Source organism: Lissotriton vulgaris, chromosome 5 (assembly GCF_964263255.1).
Source record: "Lissotriton vulgaris chromosome 5, aLisVul1.2, whole genome shotgun sequence".
NCBI lineage: Eukaryota > Metazoa > Chordata > Amphibia > Caudata > Salamandridae > Lissotriton > Lissotriton vulgaris.
The window spans coordinates 1910859570-1910885600 of NC_141693.1; the positions used below are offsets into that span (position 1 = coordinate 1910859570).

The window sequence follows — 26031 nt, forward strand, 5'->3', positions numbered from 1 at the left end:
TTGGTTTAGATGTGGATACTGTGCTTGAGAGACACTTCATAATCATTGAAAGACCTACTGCGGTCTCTTCTTTTATATGCAAGCGCTTACAAAACTTTTGAGATCCCTTGTGAAGGTGAACAAAACAACACTTTCCCATTCACTTCATGCTGAGAGCACTTCAGTGCTGGCTGGGACGTCTGAAACCCAGAAAAGATGATGTGCACATGTAGCCAGGAATCAAACACAAAAAGCAAAATGAAATTTACTTCTATGACTATTTTAGAAGGCATTTGAAATTTTTATTTCATGACAGTCAAACACCTTTCCGCTTCTCACTCCCTCTGGAGTACTAAATCGGAGGTGCAAAAATAAATGAAACATTCTCTAAGACCAATACGCTACTGTGCTAGCAAGAGGACAATCAGAACTTCCAGCGGAAGTGTAACTTCGAAACGTTACATCAAGAACAAACTTTTTTTCACAATGCATGCCCTCCAAAGATAGTTACATCACATGACTCGATTTTCCGCGAAATTGTGTGGAGTGAAAACTCAGAGGGACACTGATTTTGAGGTAGAGTGAGCAGGAGCAGAATGAGCAATACACCAGAATTTCACTACGTTGAAAGCACCACAATAACCACCGGTTCCTCCCGCCTCCTGCCACCCGCCACCCGCCTCCCGCCTCCCGCCTCCCGCCTCCCGCCTCGGTAAATACATTCTCCTCCTGCCACCCGCCTCCCGCCACCCGCCACCCGCCTCCCGCCTCCCGCCACCCGCCACTCGCCTCCCGCCGTGGTAAATACATTCTCCTCTCGCTTACCTGCAACTTCTTACGCCCGCACCGCCGCCAACCGCCGCCACCACTGGAACTGTGCTGCATGTCATGTTCGCGCCGCTCGCTTTTTAAAAGCGGCGGGCGGCGCGAATCTCTTGCGACGGCCTGTGTGCGCGCTCCACAATAGGTGGTGCGCGCTGACGTCAGAGAAGGTGCGCGCGCGCACGCGGCTTAGAGGGAACAGTGCTCAGAACACACAGATTAGTCATCCTACAGGTCCTGTTGAAGGAAATTGCAATTATTGCAAGCAACCAGGTCACTTTATAAGTGATTGTGCCGTCCTCAGACACAATATTGCAACAGGTAAAACGAAAGAAAGACCACGACAGCCGAGACCAGAATATGTTCAACAGAATATTCAACAGAATCCGCAACCTCCTCCTCAACATGCACAGCAACAGACAGTAGCTGTTCCCCAACCTCAGCCCATTGCCGCAACACAACACGTCACACAGCAAATGTATCAGTATGCACAGTCCGAGTATCCAGATTATCAACAGTACACATGAAACAGCCTAGAGAGGGAGGTTGGCTTGCCCCTTATTGAGGTTCCTGTAGATCAAGATGGTCCCTATGTACATAGTCAGGTGTTAGGGAAAGACAGAAAATTTTTGATTGACACGGGGGCGAGCAGAACTACCATCAGTCATGACGAGGTCCCAGGGGCACCCCTCTCAGGCTCACAGAATGTTTCCCTTGGTTTTTCAGGAAAGCCTATTGTTAACGAAGTATCACAGCCAGTTCCCCTTGCAGTTGGTCCATTGTCCCGTACTACAGATTTATTGCTTACAAAATCATGTCCTGAAAACTTACTGGGTATTAAAACACTGAAAGCTCTAGGAGCTGTTATATGTTGTTCCCCGGAAGGAGTGAGATTGTTCCTTCGTGATTTCAAAGGCCATTATGTGTTGAGAGATTTTGATGTCAGATTGAAAGATGTTCCACAGCATTAATGGGCGCAAGGTCCAACTGATGTAGGTTGTATGCATATTACTCCCTATCGTGTTACACTCAAGCAAGGTGTTGTACTGCCCCGAATCCGACAATACAAATTGCCCCCCGAGGCTGTAGCAGCCTTACTGAAAATTATTGATGAACTCATAGCCCAAGGAGTAGTTGTAGAAACCGACTCCAATGTATGTAATTCTCCAATCATTCCGATTCTTAAACGAACTGACCCAAATGCCCCTCCAGTTTATCGTTTGGTGATCGATCTTCGAGAGCTGAACAAATGCATTGTACCACAGTACCCGGTGGTCCCAGACATTTCATCTCTACTGACTGCCATTGATTCCGAAGCAGCGTTCTTTACTGTAATTGACCTCAAGAACGCCTTCTTTAGCGTCCCCATTCATCCTGACAGCCAATTCTTATTCGGATTCTGTTTAAATGGCCGAAGCTTTAAATTTGCACGTGCACCTCAAGGGTTCACGGAAAGTCCTAGCATTTACAGCCAAGCTCTGAAACGACAACTAGACAGTATTCACATGCCTACTGAAACTGCTCTACTGCAGTATGTCGATGATCTACTGATCACCGCACGGATCGAACGTGACTGCGAGTGCGCGTCACTGACAGTCTTGTATTTCCTAGCCGAAAAGGGGCACAAAGTATCCCCTTCGAAGCTCCAAATCTGTGCCCAGCAAGTGGTATACCTTGGGCACTTGCTGTCCAAGAGGGGTAGACAGTTGACACCAGATCGTATCCAGTTAATTGCACATCTGCCACAACCCAAGACACAAAAGGAAGTACGGGCCTTTATTGGCCTCACTTCGTCCTGCAGACAATGGATTCCCCAGTATGCATTTCTAGCCAAACCCCTCATACAGTTGACAACACAGGAGGCAGCGACTTCGACTGTCCTCCCTTGGACTCAGGAACATACACAAGCTTTTAATGATTTGAAGAAAGCATTATGTCAGGCACCAGTTTTAGCGACACCATGTTACAGCAAACCTTTTACACTTTTTGTCACTGAACGCGATGGCACAGCGTTGTCCGTTCTCACACAAGATCAAGCAGGACATCACAAGCCTTGTGCTTATTTTTCTAGTACATTGGATCCAGTAGCCCAGGCTCTGCCTGCGTGTTTGAAATCAGTTGCAGCAACAGCTCTAGCTATCAGACAAAGCGATTCAATAGTATTAGGACATCCTTTGACAGTACAGGTTCCACATTCCGTGGAAGTACTTCTGAACCGTACACAGACTCAACACTTGACCATAGCACGACTGACAGGTTATGAATTGACACTGTTCCACCCACACATAGAAATCAGACGCTGCAACATACTCAATCCTGCCACATTGTTACCCTCGGGTACCCCAGACCTAGTACCACATGACTGTGTAGAAGTCATTAATACAGTAACGAAGCCCCGACAAGACTTGGCAGACATTGCATTGACCGACCCAGACCTGACACTTTATGTGGATGGTTCATGTATGAGAATAAGCACAGGAGAATTAGTGGCCGCCTATGCAGTAACCACTGAAACTGAAGTCATAGATACACACTGTATTGACACACTATCTGCTCAAGCTGCAGAGCTCATTGCTCTGACCCAAGCCTGTATACTAGCCAAGAACAAGAAAGTTAACATATACACAGACTCACAGTATGCATTCGGAGTCGTTCACTACTTCGGGGTTCTTTGGGAAGAGAGAGGTTTTTTAACGTCTCACGGTACCAAGATCCAGCATGGTCCCCTCATTCAAGCTCTGTTAGAAGCAATACACTTGCCGACAGCCATAGCCATTATGAAATGTAAAGCACATACTAAAGTCACCAACACTATTTCCCAGGGTAACGACCTGGCAGATCGTACAGCCAAATACACTGCTCAGACAGATATTCCGACTGACATGACAAAGATTGATTCGACTACACCTACACATTGCCTGACAGTTAAGGATCCCATTCTAGATGTACTCGACATACAGACACATGCCACACCAGACGAAATTAAGAAATGGACTGAACAAGGAGGGATCCAAACAGATCAGGGATGGATGACGAAGGGAAGGGCCACATGGTTCCTCCCCGACTCTATGGTTCAAGTCATAATTAACACAGCACATAGTCCAGCACACTTAGGAGAGAAAGCCATGTTAGACAGCCTACAGAACCTTTGGTACAACAAACATTTACGAGCAGCCGCAAAACAGAAAGTGCGTACTTGCATGATCTGTTGTCAGTTCAATCCAGGAAAAGGTGTCCCCGTGGAACAGGGTGGATTTCATCCCCCTGACCATCCTTTTGAAGTTCTCCAGATGGATTATATCCAGATGGACAGATGTCGAGGATTTAAGTATGTCCTCGTAGTCGTATGTGCTCTTTCCCGATGGACAGAAGCATATCCAGTCCCCGATTACACTGCTGCAACCACTGCCAAACAGCTGGTACGTGAGTTTTTCCCGCGGTACGGTTTGCCCCGTGTCGTGTACTCTGATAATGGACAGCCATTCTCGTCCGAGCTCATGAAGCAGGTGTCACTCTTGTTAGGTTACCAGTGGAAGTTCCATTGTGTCCGACATCCTGAAGCCGCAGGTCTCGTAGAGAGACATAATCAGACCCTGAAAACTCGCCTAGCCAAAATATGTGCCGAGAAAGGTGTAGATTGGATAGTTGCCTTGCCAGTTGCACTCTTTTACATGCGAATGGTAGCTCATTCTAGGACAGGGCTATCCCCGTATGAGGTGGTCTTTGGAAGGCCTCCTAATATGTGGGGGACGCCTATGCCTCGTAGAATAACAGATGTCGATAGTTCTATGCTGACAGATTACTTGGCTGCATTGATGTCTGCACTACAATCTTGTCGTTCACAGGTCGCGGCTGCCTTTCCGGACAACACCCAAGTAAAGCCACACGAAGTCCGCCCAGGAGACCTGATTCTCGTAAGGAGCTTCGACCGGAAGAGTCCGCTGGAACCCAGATGGAAACAGCCGAAGTTGGTTTTGTTATCTACAAGGACTGCAGTGAAAGTGGAGGGGAGAAAAGAGTGGCTGCATTCGAGCCACGTTAAAAAAATTCACGGACTGTTGCCAGACTCTCCCTTTAAGGACTGCCCACTTCCAGAGACAGATACTAAACTCCCCCTGATAGAGAAAACTCCCCAAGAGAAGTACAAGTTGAAATTGAGGTCTAGTAAGTCAGACAGTTTAATTGTTTAAGTCCCCTCCTGGGTGAAGCGGTTAGACAGGTTCCTGACATGTATAAGATAGACCCCACTAGAGAGAGAGATAGACAGGAGATCAAGAAACAAAAGTATTGTAAAAATCTCCGAAGTCGTTGTGTTATAACATTGCTTATTACGTTTTTTCTGAGTCTTACAATAATCTGCACGAGTTACATGTTACATATGTTCTTTCCTATTGCACATTCTTTTTCTAATGACACTGCAGAGCACACGTTTAGTGAACTGCCCCCACATGAAATTTCCTATCGTTTAGCGATGCGCAACAATACATTCATCCGTATGTTACACCATTCTCACCAGACCAGCAATGCCACTAATTGCTGGATATGTGGCCGACTCCCTCCCTATCAGAACTACAAGGGAGCTCTGCCCCTCTTTCCTTACCCATTTACGCATAATGGTTCCTGTGGTGCATGGTTTAGTTTGATTTCCTCTTTAGACACTGAATCCAGAGTTTCCCAGGGAAATTGGATATGGGGAGACCTGAACACAGTTATGAACAAAGCATGTTTCCCAGACGAGGAAGGTCTTCCACAAATGACAGGGACCGATCTAGAAAATGAAGTGTATGGATTAGGTAATTTTACACTTAACCTTATGATTCTGAATGTTCAGTCCGAGACTAATACAGACTTGCCATCAATATCAGTCTTACCAGTAAAAGGTGTATTATGTGTCAGAAAGAGTGGTTCAGTACATTTAGGACACAGTGATTGTGATACTATTGTTGAATTCAGTGATAAAGGCAAGTCCACTTTCCAAGCTTCCCGACATTCCTATTTCATTTGTGGTCAGACTGCATATATACGTTTACCTCCAGACTGGGATGGTACTTGTTTTATTGCATTCCTACTGCCACCTGTTTTTCTAGCCCCATCTGATTATCACAGGAATTCCCGCCTCACTCATGTTAGACAGAAGAGAGATCTCCCAATAGTTGATCAGACTGAAACCACATGGGAACAATACACAGATTTCAACAAAGGTTTCTTTCCTTATTTAGGCACTGTCTCCAATAGTAAACTGATACGCAAATTGAACAGAATCCTTGAAGCAGTAGTGAACGAAACTACTTCTGCCCTAGGTAACTTAACAGAAGAGCAGTCTGCTATGAGACTTGTTGTTCTTCAGAACCGCCTTGTCCTTGACGTCATCCTGGCCGATAGGGGCGGGGCTTGTAGAGTCATCGGATCCAGTTGTTGCGTATTTATTCCAAATAACGCGCCATCCGTGTATAAGGCCATAACCAGGCTTCATGAAATAGCTCACCTGATACACCAGAATCCAGGCTCCTGGACTTGGTCCGGTTGGTTCTGGAGTGTAGTATCTGCCTGGGGATGGAAGCTATTGTCATTCCTAGGAATCGCACTGCTCATAGTATTCAGTTGTTGCCTATGTCTGCAATGTGGGCCAGCGATTTGCGGCTCGTGCGCCACAGCTTGTATTCCCCATCCAAGTTCGCGTTCCAGTTCCCGTCTGAAAAAGATGAGCAGATGATGTTATATGAACAGATAGATGGCCTCATGAAGATAGATATATCCTGAAGGGAACGTAGGGGACAAGGAGGGAATGAGGTAATTGAAATTTTCATGGTCGAGTATGTCCCCTAACGTGTACCCCAACGTCTCCATGTACGTGCTTCAAGTACATGTAATTTCCCTCCATGACCGAATATGAAGACGCAAATACATTTGCGTCCAACTTTAACATGTCCTCTACCAGATCCACCTGGAATGGATCGATAATTCAGTTTCTAAACATGCCGTGCCAACGTCTTTGCATGGTGCACTTCTGAAATTCACACACGTTTTCTCCATGTTTCCTGGCCCAGTCGAGCTAGGCCCTTAAATGAGGCCTCTCTGCCTCATCTCTCCTGTCTCCGACAGCTGTACGCATCCCTGACCCCTGCCTTACTTCCTGCCAGCGCAGCGGTGCCCGGCTCAGCCTGGACTGTCTGCCAAATTCATGTTTTACCTACAGTTATCTGCTCAGACTCCTCGAAAACACATTCCAGGCTAGTGAATAGGTAAACATCTTCTCGGCTACAGAGCAAAGGGCCCGGCCTTTTCTGTCCTCCTTGCAAGTGATTTACTGGCTCTGTTACCATGGTAGGCCCATGGCTCCGCACGTTGCACCCAGACACGTATGCACGCACTAGCTTTCAGTATGGGATGGCCCCTGCCCGAGAGACCTTTACTTCAGACACTACATCCCCCAAACATAAGATACCAGATATGCTATAGGTACAGGTTGCCCTGACACTCCAGACACCAGTCTCCTCCACTAGTGCTAAAGTCAAGCCCCCAGTTACACGTCATGCTAGTTGCGCGCGCATCCAGGTCATAGGTTTCTGCTGATCCTGCAACTTTCTCTATGCATCCACCCACATGTGACGATTCTTGTGACGTTTCTTTGACATGTACAGTGCACGCCCATGTGTATGCCTCTTTTTCACGCCTCCTCTTACGCACATGTGTTCTTATCTCGCTCTTTTGACCTGTTACGCCTACTGTATTGGATTCAATTATGTTACTTTACTATATATAATGTGTAATGTTAATAAAACGTTGACTGTCCCTTCCCGAACCCTAGTGGTGACGGAACATGATATCCAACCTCGAGGTTCCAGTTCATTGTTCATTGTCCATTAAAACCCCGTATGACTCAGATACCACGGACTCTGCCTCTCATTTGAATGAGCTATCTTGTAATGATAATTATGCGGAAAAATTGATTAGGTAAATTTATTTACCACAGGTTACTGGAAATTAGGAATCCCGGGGGGAGGGAGTTTGTAACATCCGGGTTACTATTAGGTGTCAGCCATGTTTCTGTCATGAAAAGGCAATCTAGCTCTTTTTCATCTATTAGGTCGAAAATATGTTGGGTGTGCTTACACATGGATCTAACATTGATGAGTCCGCAGCGTAGACTTATTGTTTGTTTGGGTGCCAGAGTTTTTGCAGGTCCATTTAAACCAAAACTCTTCCTGCAGAACCTGCAGCTCCAAGGTCCTGCCCAATTTACCATGATGTGTGGTTGTATGCAGGCATTTGGACCAGGATTTAGTCTTAGTAGCATTTCCCTTGAGTAATTTATAAATTTGACAGGGGGGGTGGCCCTGGGCTCGGTCGTGGCGCGGACGGGCGCAGACGGGCTTACCTTTGGCGCACCTTCGGCACGCCATCGGTGCGCCCGCTGCGCGCGTCTGCTGCACGTAGGGGAGGGCATGGTTTTATTAATCCTGCCGTATGACCTGAGGCCCGTACGCCCCTGAAGTCTATTCACTTCCGGTGTATGTGCAAGGTCGAGTGCCGTCCTCCCTCCACTCAAGCCGGCCTAGTGTCGGTGGTGGCCCGGGGAGGTGGCAAAAGGTAGGGCAGGTTAATTTTCAAAAAGGTGAAACAGAAACGCAAATAACGCAAATTATAATAGTGCAGTATTTACATTAAAAAACACAGTGGAATTATTACATCAATTCAAATGGTTGCAGCTTTGCGGGCAATATGGCAATTTTGCACACCTATTTCAATGCTTGTCAAATTATTAAATCAATTCGAGCAAATTATTAAATCAATTCAAGCAAGAGTGTCTAGAGGTCAAGAGTTTTATCAGCGCAGGCAGCGCAACAGCGAGGCAGAGCCCTCGGGTTAGATTCCTTTCGGGCATGTGCCGGGAAAATGTCCTCTTAAGTACCCGACCTCAGCAGCTAGACCGCTGACCTGAGGCCCGTACGCCCCGGAAGTCCAGTCACTTCCGGTGTGTGTGCAAGGTCGAGTGCCGTCCTTCCTCCACTCAAGACGGCCTAGTGCCGGTGGTGGACCGGGGAGGTGGCAAAAGGTAGGGCAGGTTAATTTTTAAAAGGTGAAACAGAAACGCAGATAACGCAAATTATAATAGTGCAGTATTTACATTAAAAAACACAGTTGAATTATTACATCAATTCAAACGGTTGCAGCTTTGCGGGCAATATGGCAATTTTGCACACCTATTTCAATGCTTGTCAAATTATTAAATCAATTCGAGCAAATTATTAAATCAATTCGAGCAAGAGTGTCTAGAGGTCAAGAGTTTTACCAGCGCAGGCAGCGCAACAGCGAGGCAGAGCCCTCAGGTTAGATTCCTTGTGGGATCCCTGAGCAGGCCTAGGGGGTCAGGGTGTTCCTACCCTGCCCCCTTTTTGCATTCTACACGTTTGTTTTTCTGCTTTCTTGTGCCTCGGTCTACCGAGGCACAAGATGGCTGCCAACACTTCCTGGTTTGGAGTGTTGACAGACAGTTGACAGCCAATGAGCATGCAGCTTGTGCTCGGAAAGGTACGCGTACTGTACGCGTACCGTATGTCGTCTATAGATATATCTATGATTTTACTATTGATTTTCTCAGGAACTACTGAACGGATTTACACCATTTAACAAAAAGTGTGATCTGCGAACAGAACTCTACCTTTTTGCCAAATTTGGTGTAATTCAGTTCAGCCGTTCGGGCTGTGGCCCTGGCTAAAGGTCCTATGGAAAATTGCATGGGGAAAATACGTCTTGGCACCCCCCTTTTTTCTAGGCCCCTGCTTCACAAATCACCCCCAAACTTTCAGGGAAGGAGCGGTGCGGAGCAGGCCATTTTCTTGGAGAAATTTGCAAAGATTCGTCCACCGGCGCCAAAGTTATTCCAAATAGAATGTTGCGGATTTCCTATGGAAACTAGGTCCTAACTATAACTACCTCCTGGCGACCGCCAGTAGGTAATGTATAGTCACATGGCCGATAGGGACATTGTCAAAATCACTAAGTTAGCATGAGCCCTGCATCCATGATGCGGCTTTTGCACACATTACTACATGGCTTTCTTTTTTAAATACTCTCTTTATGCCTTTCACATGAGAACTGTCTGCTGTGATTGTTCAATGCCTATTCCTGGAGTTTAGTCTGAACATTGTGAGCAAGGTCGATAAACAATGACCCTTGTTATTCTGTTCTAGTCCCGCCCTAGCACCTAGACAAAACATACAAATGCAGCTGCGGCTGCAGACTCGTACTTTGATATTATGGTGATACATGCTTAGGTAACACACACTTGGAGAGGGACCTTTCCAGGCAGAAGAGCAACACGCATCTACCATGTAGAAATACCATCTATAGTCTAAGGTATAGGGTCTGCTGACAAAACCCAGAGATCTTCTAATATATAATAATACTTTTTCTTCCTCAGGGGAGGGAGGGTAGGCACTATAGTCCTTTCTCCATCGTCTTTATATGATGACATCTCCCTTTATGATATATGGCTTAGCTGCAATTCTCACTATATCAGTGTTATGCATTTTACTGCTTGTTGTGGCACATATACTGCATGCTAGAGCACAATAGTTAAAATAAACATTTTAAACTATATTTGTGAATTGGTCGGTTCTTATTTGGACAAGTATGAGAGTGTGAGTGAAAAGCTGTGTCTTGTTACCACGATTCCTGAGAGACCCGTGAGTGTTGTGTTCTGGGGTGTCTAATAATTTGCTTTTTCATGAGTGTGTAGGAGAGTGAATGAGACACTATAGCTAGTCGGTCCTGGGCTCATGGGTACTTAGGTGGTGGGAAGGCTTAGCCCCTATAACCTGAGGTCCCATAATCCTGCACATAGTACTGTGTATGTGCAGAATCCCTGCAACATGGCACCACCAACGCTTGGTCTGGTACTTATTCACAGGCCCCCTGAGTAGTGCTTGTGCTTATCCAGAATACCCTCTCACCGGTTTCGGAGACATCCGTGGTGTGCGGGGTTTGTCTCCTATATTCACATTTTTATAGATTGTTAAAGCTTGAATTTTAAATGGTTACGTTTTGTTTCTTCTAGACACTGTATTGCGCTACTGTTTTCCTTTCTTACTTACCAGTGTCTATAATGGTGATTAACATTGCTGCACCTAACCGGCCGGCAGTTACGGTTCATTTGACTCAACATGGTGTCCCGTTGCGGATCAGATTTTATATTCGTGGTTGAGGCAGATGCTGCTTTTCGCTTCGAAGCATTTTACTCTTGGGTTAAATTTCCTGCTGTTGATGGAACCAATCACTTCTTTCATAAATATGAACGTGGTGCGGTTCCACAAGTTCATCTTCCATATTGTTTACTCGAAGTTCCGTTGTCAGCTTGGGAGTATTCCATATAGTTTAATGGCACCCTTCCACCCTCATTCAGTGGTCCGTCTCTGCCCATTGTCGTCGACGGGGCCATATGGCCCATTTTGGTGGAATTTACTCCCCATCCAAATTATCTTGGAGTTACAATCATAGAGCTACATGCGTTACACAAGTCTTTAATTCATATCCACAAAAGTATCATTCAATATATGTCTCGTAATATACCGGCGGAACTGGCTGGTGCTGCTCAGCCACCAGGGCATGGTGGTAGCATGGTTATTAGTCCTATCATGATTACCTCAGTGATGGGGAAGCATCCTCAGAATAAGGTTCATGTACCTTTCTGGTTGGCCAAAAAATGTGAGCAACTCTTAGCTGTTTTTCCATATACTTCTCCTGTGGATAAACACAGGATCCTCACAATGAGTTTACCTAAAGGAATTATTCCTAATATGGCTGATTGCACCACTTGGGGGAAGGTGTTTGAAGCGGTTTATTCGCTGTGTTTTGGCACCCCCTCCATGACTGTACTTATGACAGTTCTTAAAAAGGTTCAAGATCAACACGGAGCAGAGGGTGCCCTGGAGTTGGGGATGCGATTAGTTGGCATGTTCGCTATTGTCTCCGACATGATTCTTGCTAACGTTAAGGGAGAAGAAGTTAGCTTACAGGTGAGTAAGCGCCTGGAGACAGTGGCTGACGTGGATAAACAACGTGAATTGCCAAAGATTATTGCGAACATTTATAAATCGTTGGGGGCGCAATAATCTGGAAATTAGACTTTTTACTGAAACGTAAAATAAGCCCCTGCCTAAAAAGGAGGGTCGTTCAGTCTTTCCTAAAAAGGCTTGAAATAGAAATCAGCTGTATCAGCAGAAGCACGGTTTGCGTGCAGGTTCACCAACACCTGATGCTTCTGAATGTAGATATGAATTGCGTGACCCCTCAAAAATTAAGACACCAGAGAGGTTTCAGGTTCCTGATCCGCTCTCTCCTCGTTTCCTTCAGGAATCATCGGATCCACAGTTCAGTGGCGGAGAGTGACAGGATCGCAGACAAGGAGAGATCATTCATTAACGACGTGATCCGCACGCCATTTTGTAATAAAAGCCAAGCCGGAGGGACAACCTCCATATTGTGCCCCATTTTAGAAGAAGAAAGTTGCCACTTTAACTACAAAGTATGCCTCAGACGATGAGAACTCTGCTCCTCAATTGGAGATGGGCGGTGAAACTCCTTGACAGTGTGGCAAAAGGTACCACGGTGTGGGAGGTACTCCATCCTTGTCTGGAGGCGAGAGCATCTGATACTTTCATTACAGTGCAAGCAGCTGATGATAGGCTTTATGAGATTGTCCTCCAAATTGAAGGTGATATAAAACAGACAATTGAGGCAGTCTTTTGGGACAACCTTACCTCCGCTTATGACATTTTGTTGACGGATGCGGATTGGCTTCCTCCATTCATTTTGGCTTCTTCCTGGGGGCAGGACATGATACTCCCGAGTTTTTCCTGTTATGTTTCTGAGGAGGCTAAACAAGCTTACGTGTCAGAATTTGCATTGGCCCTAGCGCCGGCTGTATATCGTAATCTGGTGGGCTGGAATAAAGATTCACCGGCACATGAAATTCCATTACAATCTATGCCACAGCCGCAAGCCCAATATCTGATTAAGTGAGATGCTAAAGCATCTGTGAGTGAAATTGTGACCCCGTTGCAATATCAGGGTGTGATTGAACCCTGTGTTTCATCTATGAATATTCCTCTTTTTCTGATAGTGAAACCAGACTGTTCATATCGCATAGTTTTGGATTACAGAAATTTGAACCATCATGTTCATACATTTCCAGTACAGAACACCCACAGTTCTGCGTTCATAAGTAACATAGTACGTAAAAAATATAAAACCAAACTTGACATATCCAATGGATTTAATAGTCACAATTTGGCTCCTGATAGCCGTGACCGCATTTACCGTGGTCTGCAATCAGAATGATTTACGCGTTTGCCTATGGGTTATAAGTATAGTCTAGGAGCTTTTGCTGCACGTGTTTTGTCTCTTTTGCATGACATACACCCTGATGCTTTCTCGTAAGTCAATGACATTTATTTGACAGATGACGAATTATTACAGCATCTTGTGCATGTAGATCGCACCCTTCTGTCTTTTGCTGAATTGGGGTACAAATTTAATTTTGCTAAGCCCCACATCGCCTATTTGGCAGTGCTCTTCTTGGGTTACCAGATACATAATTAAGGTAGGGGGTTAGCCCCTCACTTTTTGGAGAAATGTGCTCAATTGCAATTTCCGTCTACTCTCAAGAAGTTACAATCTTTGCTGGGTTTTTTTAATTTCGGGAGGACATATATTTCTGCTTATACCCAGCATATCAAGCTGCTTTACGAGTGGATACAACCCTATTTTTCATCTTCCAGGTGGCTTCTGGAACATACCACAAGTCTTCAGTCTTTGCAGCCTGCTCTGCTTGTGCCGAACTTCTTGTTAACTCGTGACAATTCCACAAATTTGATCATAAAGATTGTGCCTGGTACAGTAGGTTTTACTTACTTGACATTCAATGAGGGAGATATAGTGCACATTGCTTACAAATCGCACTTGTACACATCAACCGAGATGCGTTTTTCCACCATTGAGAAAATTCTTACGGCAGTCCAGATGGCGATTCTGAAGTTACGCTTCTGGCGCATGGGAAAAAGCATTCTTATGGTCTCACCTGTACCTGTGTTAGAATCAGTAACAAAGGAGAGTGTTCCGAATTCTAAAGCTTTACACCCTGTTAGATACAATTGGCAAATTCCTTGACATCGGCTGATGTCACTTTTATCTTTGATCCCTCTTTGCAGACACAGGAGTTTTTACAATATGAACATATTCATCCTCGTCCATTGTCTTTGCTTCCTCTGAATCAGTACAAATATATCATCTATACCAACGGTTCTGCTAAGCCAGCCATTGGGTCAAAGCATGCTTATTTGGTAGCTTGAGCTATAGTGGCTGGTTCAATTGTAAATGGGGAATTTAAGTATTCCATACTCTATACACAGGCACTTGGCGACTGTCCGGCTCAATTGGCGGAGCTGCGTGCCTTAATTTTAGCTCTAGAAGTCGCTGATCCTCTTGAGAACACTCTTGTTATGGGTAATTCATACTACTGTGTGCAGTTTTTCAGTGACAATGTATTCTTTTTGTCTCAGAATGATTATAGAGACTCTAAATCTAGTGCAATAAAGCATAAAACGCTTTGGGTCTGAATGGCCGAACTTAAGGAACGTTTGCCACTCACACATGTTATCCATACTCTTGGCCATCAGTGTGTGGGAGCACATGCTGTTGCTAATTCTTTGGCTGATGGGGTAGCCAAATCTGCAGTAGCACATGTTCAGTAGCAGTCATTACTAGGTGAATGACTAAAATTGATAATGATATTCTTGCTGCAATTGCTGCGATGAAGGATGGGACGGAGTTCCTACATAGTTTTCCTTTGTGTTATTCATATCACTTATCTCCTGATCAGGTCCCACTTGCAACTATTCCGTCCATTGGGGATGGGCCGTTTCCCAACGAGGACCGCTGACTACTGTTGATCATTGCCGCACATGAATGCATGGCTTCTGCACATGCCAGAGTTTCTGCGACTGTTACTATTTTACAGCAATTTAATTGGTGACGTGGTTTATACAAACAGACCTGTAAATATGTACTGTCTTTTGACATTTATCAACAGATTAAACCCCAACTACAGTTTCACGTCCACCAGATACACAGCTATACATTTGTGATCAACCGTTTGGTTGTATTTATCTTGATCACTGCGGTCTTTTGACATCTGACACTGCATATAAACATATTTTGGTTGCAGTGGATTTGTGCACTCGATTCCTTTGGGTTTGGCCGCAACACAGTGCTGACGCCCGAAATATCATTAGAGATTTGCGTGTCTTTGTCAGGACTTTTGCCTGTGACACTTTCCATTCTGACCAATGTCCTGGAGTTTTGTCCGAACATTGTGAGAAAAGTCGATAAAAAATGCCCCTTGTTATTCAGTTCTGTTCAGGCCCTAGCACCTAAACAAAACATACTAATGCAGCTGCGGCTGGAGACTCGTACTTTGATATTATGGTGAGACATGTTTAGGTAACACACACTAGGTAAGGGAACTTTCCAGGCAAAAGAGCAACACGCACCTACCATGTAGAAATACAATATATAGTCTAAGGTATGGGGTTTGCTGACAAAACCAAGAGATCTTCTATTATATAATAATACTTTTTCTTACCAAGGGGAGGGAGGTTAGGCACTATAGTCCTTTATCCATTGTCTTTATATGATGACATCTCTCTTTATGATATATGGCCTAGCTGCAATGCTAACTATATTAGTGTTATGTATTTTGCTGCTTGTTGTGGCCTGTAAACTGCATGTTAGAGCACAATAGTTAAAATAAACGTTTTAAACTATATTCGTGTCTCGGTCAGTTCTTATTGTGAACAAGCATGAGAGTGTGAGTAAAAAGGTGTGTCTTGTTACCGCTATTCATGAAAGATCCGGAGTGTTGTGTTCTGGGGTGTAATATGTGCTTCTTTGTGAGTGTGTAGGAGAGAGAATGAGTCACCATAGCTCGTCGGTCCTGGGCTCGTGGGCACTAAGGTGGTGGGAAGGCTTAGCCCCTATATGCTGAGGTCCCATAATACGGTGCATAGTTCTCTGTATGTGGAGAATACCTGCAATATCATATTTTTGTATGTTGTTAATGATTAGTGTGAACCAATATTTTTCCAACCATTTTGTACTCACCACTATAAACTTAGGTTGACAATATTTTTGTAATCAATATTTTTGATACAATATTTCTGTATCTCAACATTGCTGTGTTCAATTTTGTACCAGTGATCCAAGTGGAGAGCACCACAGATACCTGAGTATCGCTTCTCATCCTTCAAATCTCTGTACTCCAAATCTGCTTCATGTGGTCCCCAGGTGATCTCCCATGTCTATGGCTCCCAGATTTGCTTCCGGTGACACTCCTGGGAGACCGATTTTCTGCATTTTATCTCTACTTCTTGTAATTCTCTGGGCATTCATGTGTCTCTGGCTGTGAATTACTGCTTTCTAAATTTCAGTGAATCACTCTTGTGTCTGCTGTCCATATCTCCTCCATGTGGGCGAAGGAGCGAGCCCTACAGCTTTATCGCAATGTGAGAAAGCAGAAGGCAGGGTTTGGTTGGGGGTGGGGGTGGACGGGTGGGCATTCCTGCTTTAGGCAGGGGAGGCGTGGCTTGCCCACTGTTGTGGGCGCTGACTGTTTGGTCGGCCCCATGGCCGACCAAACCAGTCATGCACACTCTGAATTTTCTCTATGTAAGCTGCAGCCTGCAGATAGTGAAAATGGCCTCCCCATTGACGCCTGTGGAGTCGGCGTCATAGCAATCACAACGCGATTGGCTTAGAGGAGGAGAAGGAGGATGCCTGCTTCCTGTTAGGCACAAGCAGAGAGAGCAGACGCAATGCGACGCTGGACCGGAAGGCAAAGGTAAGATTTTTTTGTTTTTTATAAACCTCCCGTGTGTCCCCCCCACCTCCCCCGGTGACCTCCCCACCCCCACTCACAAGTCATGGTGGCCGTGACTGAGGCTGAGGGTGGTGGATCAAAACGATGCATCTTTGACTCTGGGACTCTGTGGCGCTATGCACAGGCTCCCAAGAAAATGTTTGCGCATCTGAGGTTATCCTCTTCACAGATTAAGCACTGCCTTAGTCCATGCCCTGTTTTCCTAACAGACTTCTGATACCCAGTGCAAGGATAAGTTGATCCTCTATAGAGAACACTGCCTTATTTAAAGTCTAAATAAGAGATGGGTATATGACATTTGAGTGGCTTCAACAAATTGTCTCCATTTCAGATTTTGTGAAGATTCGTCACCCCTAAAATTTACCCTCTGACATTCTCCTTCATTTTCTGAATTCCATCCTTAGACGTTGTAAGTGCATAGCTGCTTTAATTGCGGCACTTCTAGCAGTAGGTTGATGGCTTGTATTGTAAATGTTCTTTACCTGCAGATGCTTTGTGCGGGCACATTGGCCATGGCAGATTTATGTAAATAAAGGCATACGCTCATTGTGTTTGCCCTTGACAATTTGCGAGTTCCGAATATTCTTCCAGCAGGAATAATAAAGCATCTTAAGTGAATGAGTGGGCTGATGTGTGGACTCGTAAAGCCATGAAAACTGAATTATCGAGAACTACAGCACTGCGGCCAAAAGGTATAGCAGAATGGTGTATGAAGTCTTTAAAAGGTTGATTGATAATATCATTATAAAGGAATCTGTTATTTCTTGTATACGTCTTGATCTGTGGACTGGGTGGAAGGTAAAGGCCCTGGAGTTGAATTGAACAAGCAATGTGGGGCTTTTGTAGGTTGTGTTGCTGAAAAATGTTGATACCCAATCCCCCGTAGAATTACTGGGTTGCTCTTTTTTGTAGTGATTTAGCAAACAATGAAAAAGTATATACTGCGAGTTATATTCACCACTTAATTTGTGCAGTTGTTTTCTAGTTGTGGGTAGCTGCTGTCCTTTTTGGGGACCAAAACGTAATTTTCACACTGGTGTTTCATACAGAGTAAGAGAGAGTGAGGCAGAAAAAGGAAAAAAATGAGGGAAAGAAATGAAAGAAAGGAAAATGGGGACATCAAGGAGGAACACAACCTGCAAGTGTGAGATAGTGAGACAGGAAATAAACGGTTGTGGATGAAAGAGACAACTCTGAAGGTATACATAATGTTCTAATTTAATGATTGGAAACATTCTACAAATTGTGTATGGTGTGCAGTAGGGCCTGGTACTGTTGATATATAACTATAAGATAACCCAATGTATCCAAGTTTTCTATGCTTGCCCACTGATGGAGTTTCACAACTAATGCTTTCGTCCAGTTGTCATTGTGCACTTGTATGGATCCAGCTGAACTGTGTGCCTGTCTCTCACACTTCAACCATCACACTGCTAAGTGCTGTGTCCCATGACAAGTTGGCAGCACCACAGAAGCCTCCCCATCTTCATACCTTGCAAGATGTAGCATGCTACGTATGTATGCAAGTGCTTCAATACCCACGAAGTGTTAAAACCTAGACTGCAGTGTCAACATTATCGGCGCCATCTTGCCCCCTTTTCGAGCCCATTCGTGCGCGTAAGCGGCAGCCATTTTGAGTACCATGGCCTCTCTGCCCATCGCCGATAGCCAGCGCGTCTCTCTCTCTCCTGACCTCGCAAGCATCCCCCGCACGCTGACAGCCCCCGCTCTCACATGCATTGGGTCATAAACCCCTCTTCAGCACAGCTCTGCCTCGGAACCCCTTCCTGTTCTCAGCGCGACACCTCCCTTCATTCCTTTCATGATCCCGGGTCCTTTGATAAAACCCCCTTTCCTCTGTGCCCGTTTGTCTCATTCGTTCCCAAGCCGCCACCTGGCCCTGCGGATACTGTTTATTGCCCCTCTATACAGTAGGAAGCCTCCCCAATCAAAGGACCCACGAGTTGATCAAAGCCCCCACCCCATGAGATCCGATCAACCACATACATTCCGTGAATCGGCGGAATGTCCAGCTGCGCGATAATCATCGCCTGTTGTGACCAGGGTGGGGACTTCAACTGTAAATGTGTGTGGGAATGGGCCTGAAGCGGGGATTCCGAGGGCGTCTTTCCGTACATCAAAGTGTTGACAGAGATGTGTTTTACGCAATAAAGCAATAAACTTGTGTATAAGAGGCCAGGCCTCAGAGATGCGGCTAGAGCACCTTGAGAAGATACCCTGTTGTCTGATTTGATGTGTTCTGCTCCTTCGGAATAAAACTTCTGTTTCCTGCCTTCCAGTCTCCAGCGCCTGCCTCTTTGTTTGGTAACTTGAGTGGGTATAGAGGCGGTTAACGCCGGGCAACTCTGAAAAAGGTCATCGGCCCTACCTTTTTCCACAGAAGGTAGTAAGCGCTACATAAATATTGCAATACAATACAATGTGTGTGGGTAGAAAATTGAAGGAAGAGGCATCAACAACCAGAGAGGGAGAGTGATGGAGTTAAAGCAGGGCAAGGAAAAAAGGAGGAATCGAAAACTTAGTAATCGCTACATACAGGGAAGAGAGACAGAAAAACAAAATGGGAACAGGTAGAGAAAATGTTCTGAAGAATACAAGAGTTATAGAAATTGAAATGGAATGGAAATAGGTAGCTTGGTGTGGCAGTGCATAGAGAAAGGAACAGAGTAATGAATGGGTGGGAGGAGACAGAAAGGCACAGAGAGTATTTCCGATTGCCATCCACAAAAGTATTGTGCTACAGGAATAATCTACGCTAGCTATCCACTGCCAAAATATACCTTGGGTAAGTTTATATAGCTGCGTATAGATTTACTATCCTTAATTTAAAATCTATACACTTTGAGAAGCCTATCCATAAGGTCCCATGGTGACAGTTCCTCTTGCTTACTACACTTGCTGGCACAGTACAGGATTTGGTCTTATGCCCTACCACTTTCACAATTCACCAGCCTCCACTGCCTTAGTGTGACGCTAATGGGATGACTTGTTTTCCCAGTTTTAATTCTAAACTCATCACTTCATCATTTCTTAGGAGGGATGCCTCTTCAGTGTAGCCTACTCTTCTCTTTGTGTAACTCTCAATTGATCAAGTTGTGTCTTGCCACCATTTTGCTTCATATGATTCTCAGAAGTATCAAATGTTTCTAACCTCTAACTATGCTATAGTTGATTCTCAGGGAAAGCCAAAGTCTCTCACTTCTCTACTCTGATTTTCTGCAAATATTACAGCACAAGTCACATTAATTCTAACTGTACTTTTTGAAACCTTCATATCTCTCTTCGATCTGCCCTGATACCCTCCACATATACAAGATCTACATTTCCTCTCACCTCCAGCGCAGAAGCTGTACTGCTTTCCTCAGCTGTCCACAACTGCAGTTCTTCCATTTCCTCACTCAGTTTCTTCTTGTGGATGCTGAGTGTTTTCTAAAATAAACCAACAATGAAGAATACAGATTAGCAGGGGTTCGTAGGGCGATGTCCACAATGTGCCATCATTAAAAGGGATTTATACACTTGAGCAAGGAGGCTGTCTATCTAGCTATCTAGAAATTGGAATATTATCAGTTATGCAAGATGTGAGTTATGCAAGTAATAGGTCTTCAAGGATCTCCTTACTGGAAACCAAGTGCCCCATTGCAGCTACTGGGTTTATCAGGGTAGCAAAGCAGAGCAGTCCAAGGCCTACTCAGGGCAGGAGGTGTGGGATAGTAATCTTCATTCACTAGCATGCAATTATAATACTCAATAATCCATTGACAAAGGAAAAATACATAGATCACACATACTACTGGATACTACACATTAAATTACAAAGATGCACATCAGGTAGATGTACATCGACCTGATGTACCCTGTGTTGACCCTGTGTTGGTAATGGTCCCCATAATCATAACCTCCCCCACCTACACCAGATAGAATACAGCAATATAAAAGGGTGTCATTTGAAACAAATCAGGACTACAGCAGTGGAGGTCGAGCTTCGGCATGGCCTGCGACGGCCACTCCTTGATTGAGCTCCATGACCATGGGCATCATATTAGGCTTGTAGTCACCGGTCCCCAGATTTTCTGAGGTGGCGATCTTGTGAGGTGGTCCCAGGAGGTCGATGGGTTACTTCATGGCTGCAGGAATGGCAGTGGGGGAGCAGCGGAACAACGACAACTGCTTAAGGGACTCTGACCCCACTCTGCATCGTGGGACCTGAGGACAGGTACGGCCAGAGGGCCTTGAAGGCCCATTCTGAGCAGTAGCCCATAGGATCTGGCCGCTCTGCATGAAAGCAGCGAGTTGGGCAGTCAGCTTGGTTGAGACGACCTAGTGACATATTGGGCACCTGGCAGCAGAGTCTCCTCGGCTGTGAGGTGAATGTGGGGCCTCTGGGAGTGCAGAGGATCCAAGGGAAACACCCTAATTAAAGCTGGCCTTCTGGACTCAGCCTAGGTAGGACCCGTCGCTGAGCCTGGTGGAGGCAGCTGACAGGGCCGGGGTGGATGGAGAGGGCAATGTTGATTAGACCCAGAAGAGTGCAGCAGTTGAGGGGACCTATGTGCTTGCCATGCCCTCTGGGCCATGATCACCGCTTGAGCAGGAGAGGATATTGACTATAGGCCTTGCTTACTCCCAGATTAATCACCATGCAGCAACAGGGGACTGTGCAAACTGCCTTGGCATTCCAGCTTTTGTGGAGCAATAATGCAATAAATGCTAACCAGGCTTTTATGATATATGCGGATAGGATTGACAAGAGAATGGTCCCTGTAGCAACATTTGGTGGGACTGAACCATCTGCGCCGACACATGCAGAACCATGCTGCTACTAAAATGTTCCTCACGTCGAAGCAGTTCCACTAGTACATTTTAAATCTGCTCCTACCTGACAAAACAAGATCGCCAGTAGGTACCTACATTTCAACAGATTCAAACACCCGAGAATATCCATTGGGGCCCCTACACAGACTCTATTCAAGAGTGCACCTGGAATCTCAGTGCATGAATCCCCCACCACTAATTCCAGCTAAGGCTCCCAAGACGTGTACGTGCACAGACAGGCACAGACGGGCTTGCTTAGGCGCGCCAGCGGCGCAGGCGCCATAATGAGGGGAGGTGGGAGGGAGGAGCAGCTGGGAGGGGGGAGCGGACGAATGGGAGCGGGGATGGACCGCAGGGGACGCAGCGGTGGGAAGCGGGACCGGCGATGGCACAGAAGGAAAATAGGCACAGCAGAGAATGGAGGAAACAAGTACACCACAATGCATTGCTCGCACTGCTGATTATTGTGTTATCGTAGCGCTTGACTGCTAGACCGTGCTTGGAGATTTACTGTGCCATTGTGTTTCACTCGCTTTGCCTGCTCAGAATATTGTTGCCTGACTGTGCTGCCTGTTCATAGCGCTTAACAAGGTCGTGCCCCAATCTCGAACTATTTCGCTGTTGGCTTGATGCCATTTTGTTGTTTGTTGTTGTGCCTCCCAGCCTGGCTCTCCACCCCGCTCCCGCCTCCCAGGTGCTCCTCCCTCCCACAGAAAGTGGTGTTGGCTCCTCTCTTCCACAACTAGCGCTGTGACCGTCCTGAGCTTCTCAGAAGCGGTCGCTCCCCTCGCTGCTCCCTGCTCAATCCACTGGTATCATAGCGCTTACTGCCAGACTGCCATCCATCACGCATTGCTTGCCTGAATATTGTATTATCGTAGCGCTTCTATCACGCATTGCTCGCACTGCTGATTATTGTGTTATCGTAGCGCTTGACTGCTAGACCGTGCTTGGAGATTTACTGTGCCATTGTGTTTCACTCGCTTTGCCTGCTCAGAATATTGTTGCCTGACTGTGCTGACTGTTCATAGCGCTTAACAAGGTCGTGCCCCAATCTCGAACTATTTTGCTGTTGGCTTGCTGCCATTTTGTTGTTTGTTGTTGTGCCTCCCAGCCCGGCTCTCCACCCCGCTCCCGCCTCCCAGCTGCTCCTCCCTCCCACAGAAAGTGTTGCCTCCTCTCTTCCACAACTAGCGCTGCGACCGTCCTCAGCTTCTCAGAAGCGGTCGCTCCCCTCGCTGCTCCCTGCTCAATCCACTGGTATCGTAGCGCTTACTGCCAGACTTCCATCCATCACGCATTGCTTGCCTGAATATTGTATTATCGTAGCGCTTCTATCACGCATTGCTCGCACTGCTGATTATTGTGTTATCGTAGCGCTTGACTGCTAGACTGTGCTTGGAGATTTACTGTGCCATTGTGTTTCACTCGCTTTGCCTGCTCAGAATATTGTTGCCTGACTGTGCTGCCTGTTCATAGCGCTTAACAAGGTCGTGCCCCAATCTCGAACTATTTCGCTGCTGGCTTGCTGCCATTTTGTTGTTTGTTGTTGTGCCTCCCAGCCCGGCTCTCCACCCCGCTCCCGCCTCCCAGCTGCTCCTCCCTCCCACAGAAAGTGTTGGCTCCTCTCTTCCACAACTAGCGCTGCGACCGTCCTGAGCTTCTCAGAAGCGGTCGCTCCCCTCGCTGCTCCCTGCTCAATCCACTGGTATCGTAGCGCTTACTGCCCGACTGCCATCCATCACGCATTGCTTGCCTGAATATTGTATTATCGTAGCGCTTCTATCACGCATTGCTCGCACTGCTGATTATTGTGTTATCGTAGCGCTTGACTGCTAGACCGTGCTTGGAGATTTACTGTGCCATTGTGTTTCACTCGCTTTGCCTGCTCAGAATATTGTTGCCTGACTGTGCTGCCTGTTCATAGCGCTTAACAAGGTTGTGCCCCAATCTCGAACTATTTCGCTGTTGGCTTGCTGCCATTTTGTTGTTTGTTGTTGTGCCTCCCAGCCAGGCTCTCCACCCCGCTCCTGCCTCTTAGCTGCTCCTCCCTCGCCCCGCCCCGTCCACTATCCACATATGACAGATGCTTTTGGGCGCAGCGTTCACGCGCAGCGGATGCGCCCTATGCGCGCCGAAGGTGCGCCAAAGGTAAGCCCGTCTACGCCCGTCCGCGCCTGGACCGCGCCCAGCGCCAGACCCCCTGGCCCTCGCAAAACCCACTCCACCCGCATAACGTACGATGCCGCAACCCTCTCAGCACTCAATCCCGGCAGACTCCAAAACTGCAACCTAGCCGCCCCAGGACAAACCCATGGACCCTTCACCTGCCATTCCTGCAAATTCGACTGCATCAGGATCCACACCAAACCCACAGACTCCACACAGAACTCCAACACTAACCACCTGAATTGCATCCTACTCAACACCCGCTCGCTGCACAGACACGGCATTGAACTTTGGAACCTACTCAACACCACATCGCCGGACGTCGCCTTTCTTACCGAAACATGGATGAACGCCTCATCAACACCCGACATTGCCATAGCCATCCCGAAAGACTACAAGATCATCCGTAAGGACCGCATCAACCAAACTGGAGGAGGCATCGCCATTGTCCACAAGAACACTATCCACATCACGACCAGTTCCGATGACTACCTCACATCCGCCAAACACCTTCACTTCCAGATCCACATAAACCCCAAGACCACACTCAGAGGCACCCTCATCTACAGGCCACCAGGACCCCGCACACAATTCAGCGAAGACATCACTGACTTCATCAGCCCACACGCCCTCCCCTCCGAGGATTACATTCTACTGGGAGACTTCAACTTCCACCTGGAAAAGAAAAATGACAGCAACACCACCACCCTTCTGGCCAACCTGGCCAACCTCGGACTCGAACAACTCGTTGATACCCCCACCCACTATGCCGGGCACAAGCTCGACCCAATCTTCACCTCCAGCAAGTACATCTCCTTCAACCACACCACAGCTCTCCATTGGACGGCCCACAGCTGTGTTCACTTCAACTACAAAAAGACCACGACCCACAACCTCCCACAACCAATTCCCCGAAGAAACTGGAACAAAATTACCACCGACCAGCTCTTCACATCGCTTCAACAAAACCCTCCTGCCAAATCATCGGACCCAAACCAAGCAGCCACCAACCTCACACAATGGATCACCCACAGCGCCGACAATCTAGCACCCTTGAAAAACTATCAAATCAAGCAAGGCAGCAAAAAAGCCCCCTGGTTCAATGATGACCTTAAGAAATCCAAGAAGTCCTGTCGCACCCTCGAGAAAGCCTGGAGAAAAAACCCAACCACTGATAACCTGGCCACCTTCAAGAAAGCCACCCGCAAACACCACCAACTGATCCGATCCACCAAGAAATCAGCATTCAAGGATCGACTTGACAACAACGCCCATAACAGCAAAGAACTATTCAACATCGTTAAAGAGTTTACCAACCCCACCGCCGGCACCAACGACATCACTCCCTCTCAAGACCTCTGCGACTCCCTAGCCTCATTCTTCCACAACAAAATCGCCGACATACATAACAGCTTTGAAAACCAACCCGGAGACCAGTCCAATCCACCCACATCCGAACAAAAACCCCCCTCTAACAACCTTTGCGCTTGGAACCCAATCACCACCGAAGACACCATCCACCTGATGAACTCCATCCACTCAGGATCGCCAACCGACCCATGTCCCCACGATGTCTTCAACAAAGCAGACTCCATTATCGCACCCAATCTCCGAGACGTCATCAACTGCTCCCTCAACTCCGCGACCTTCCCGGAAAGCTGGAAACATGCCGAACTCAGCGCCCTTCTGAAGAAACCCACAGCAGACCCCACTGAACTTAAGAACTACCGCCCCATCTCGCTCCTCCCATTCCCTGCCAAAGTCATTGAGAAAGCCGTCAACAGTCAGCTCGCCGCCTTCCTCGAATCCAACAAATCCCTCGACCCCTCACAGAACGGCTTTCGAGCCAAACACAGCACCGAAACCGCCCTCATCGCAGCAACAGACGACATTCAAACACTACTGGACAACGGAGAAACAGTTGCCCTCATCCTAAATGACCTCTCCACAGCATTCGACACAGTCTGTCATAGCACCCTCATACAACGCCTCAGCAACGTCGGAATACAAGGAAAAGCATTGAACTGGATCATCTCGTTCCTCGCCGGAAGAACCAGGAGAGTCCGCCTCCCCCCTTTTAGATCAGAGGCCACCGATGTCATCTGCGGCGTACCACAAGGATCATCACTCAGTCCCACCCTCTTCAACGTATACATGAGTCCCCTCGCATTCATCGCTCGCCATCACAACCTCAACATCATCTCCTACGCTGACGACACCCAGCTGAGCCTATCCCTCACCAAAGACCCAAACACCGCCAAAACCAACCTACACGAAGGGATGAAAGA

The 26031-nt window shown here is 46.7% G+C and overlaps 1 protein-coding gene across 5 annotated transcripts in view; it reads right to left on the minus strand.

Moving 5' to 3' along the window:
- The window catches only part of LOC147717698 (E3 ubiquitin-protein ligase TRIM39-like), a 660302-nt gene that overhangs the window by 582891 nt on the left and 51380 nt on the right, over positions 1-26031 (minus strand). For all 5 annotated transcript variants that reach the window (XM_086924485.1, XM_086924487.1, XM_086924484.1 and 2 more), the window contains exon 2: positions 20093-20188. In XM_086924485.1, coding sequence (XP_086780611.1) covers positions 20093-20188 — 96 coding nt within the window. The remainder of the gene's footprint in view (positions 1-20092; positions 20189-26031) is intronic.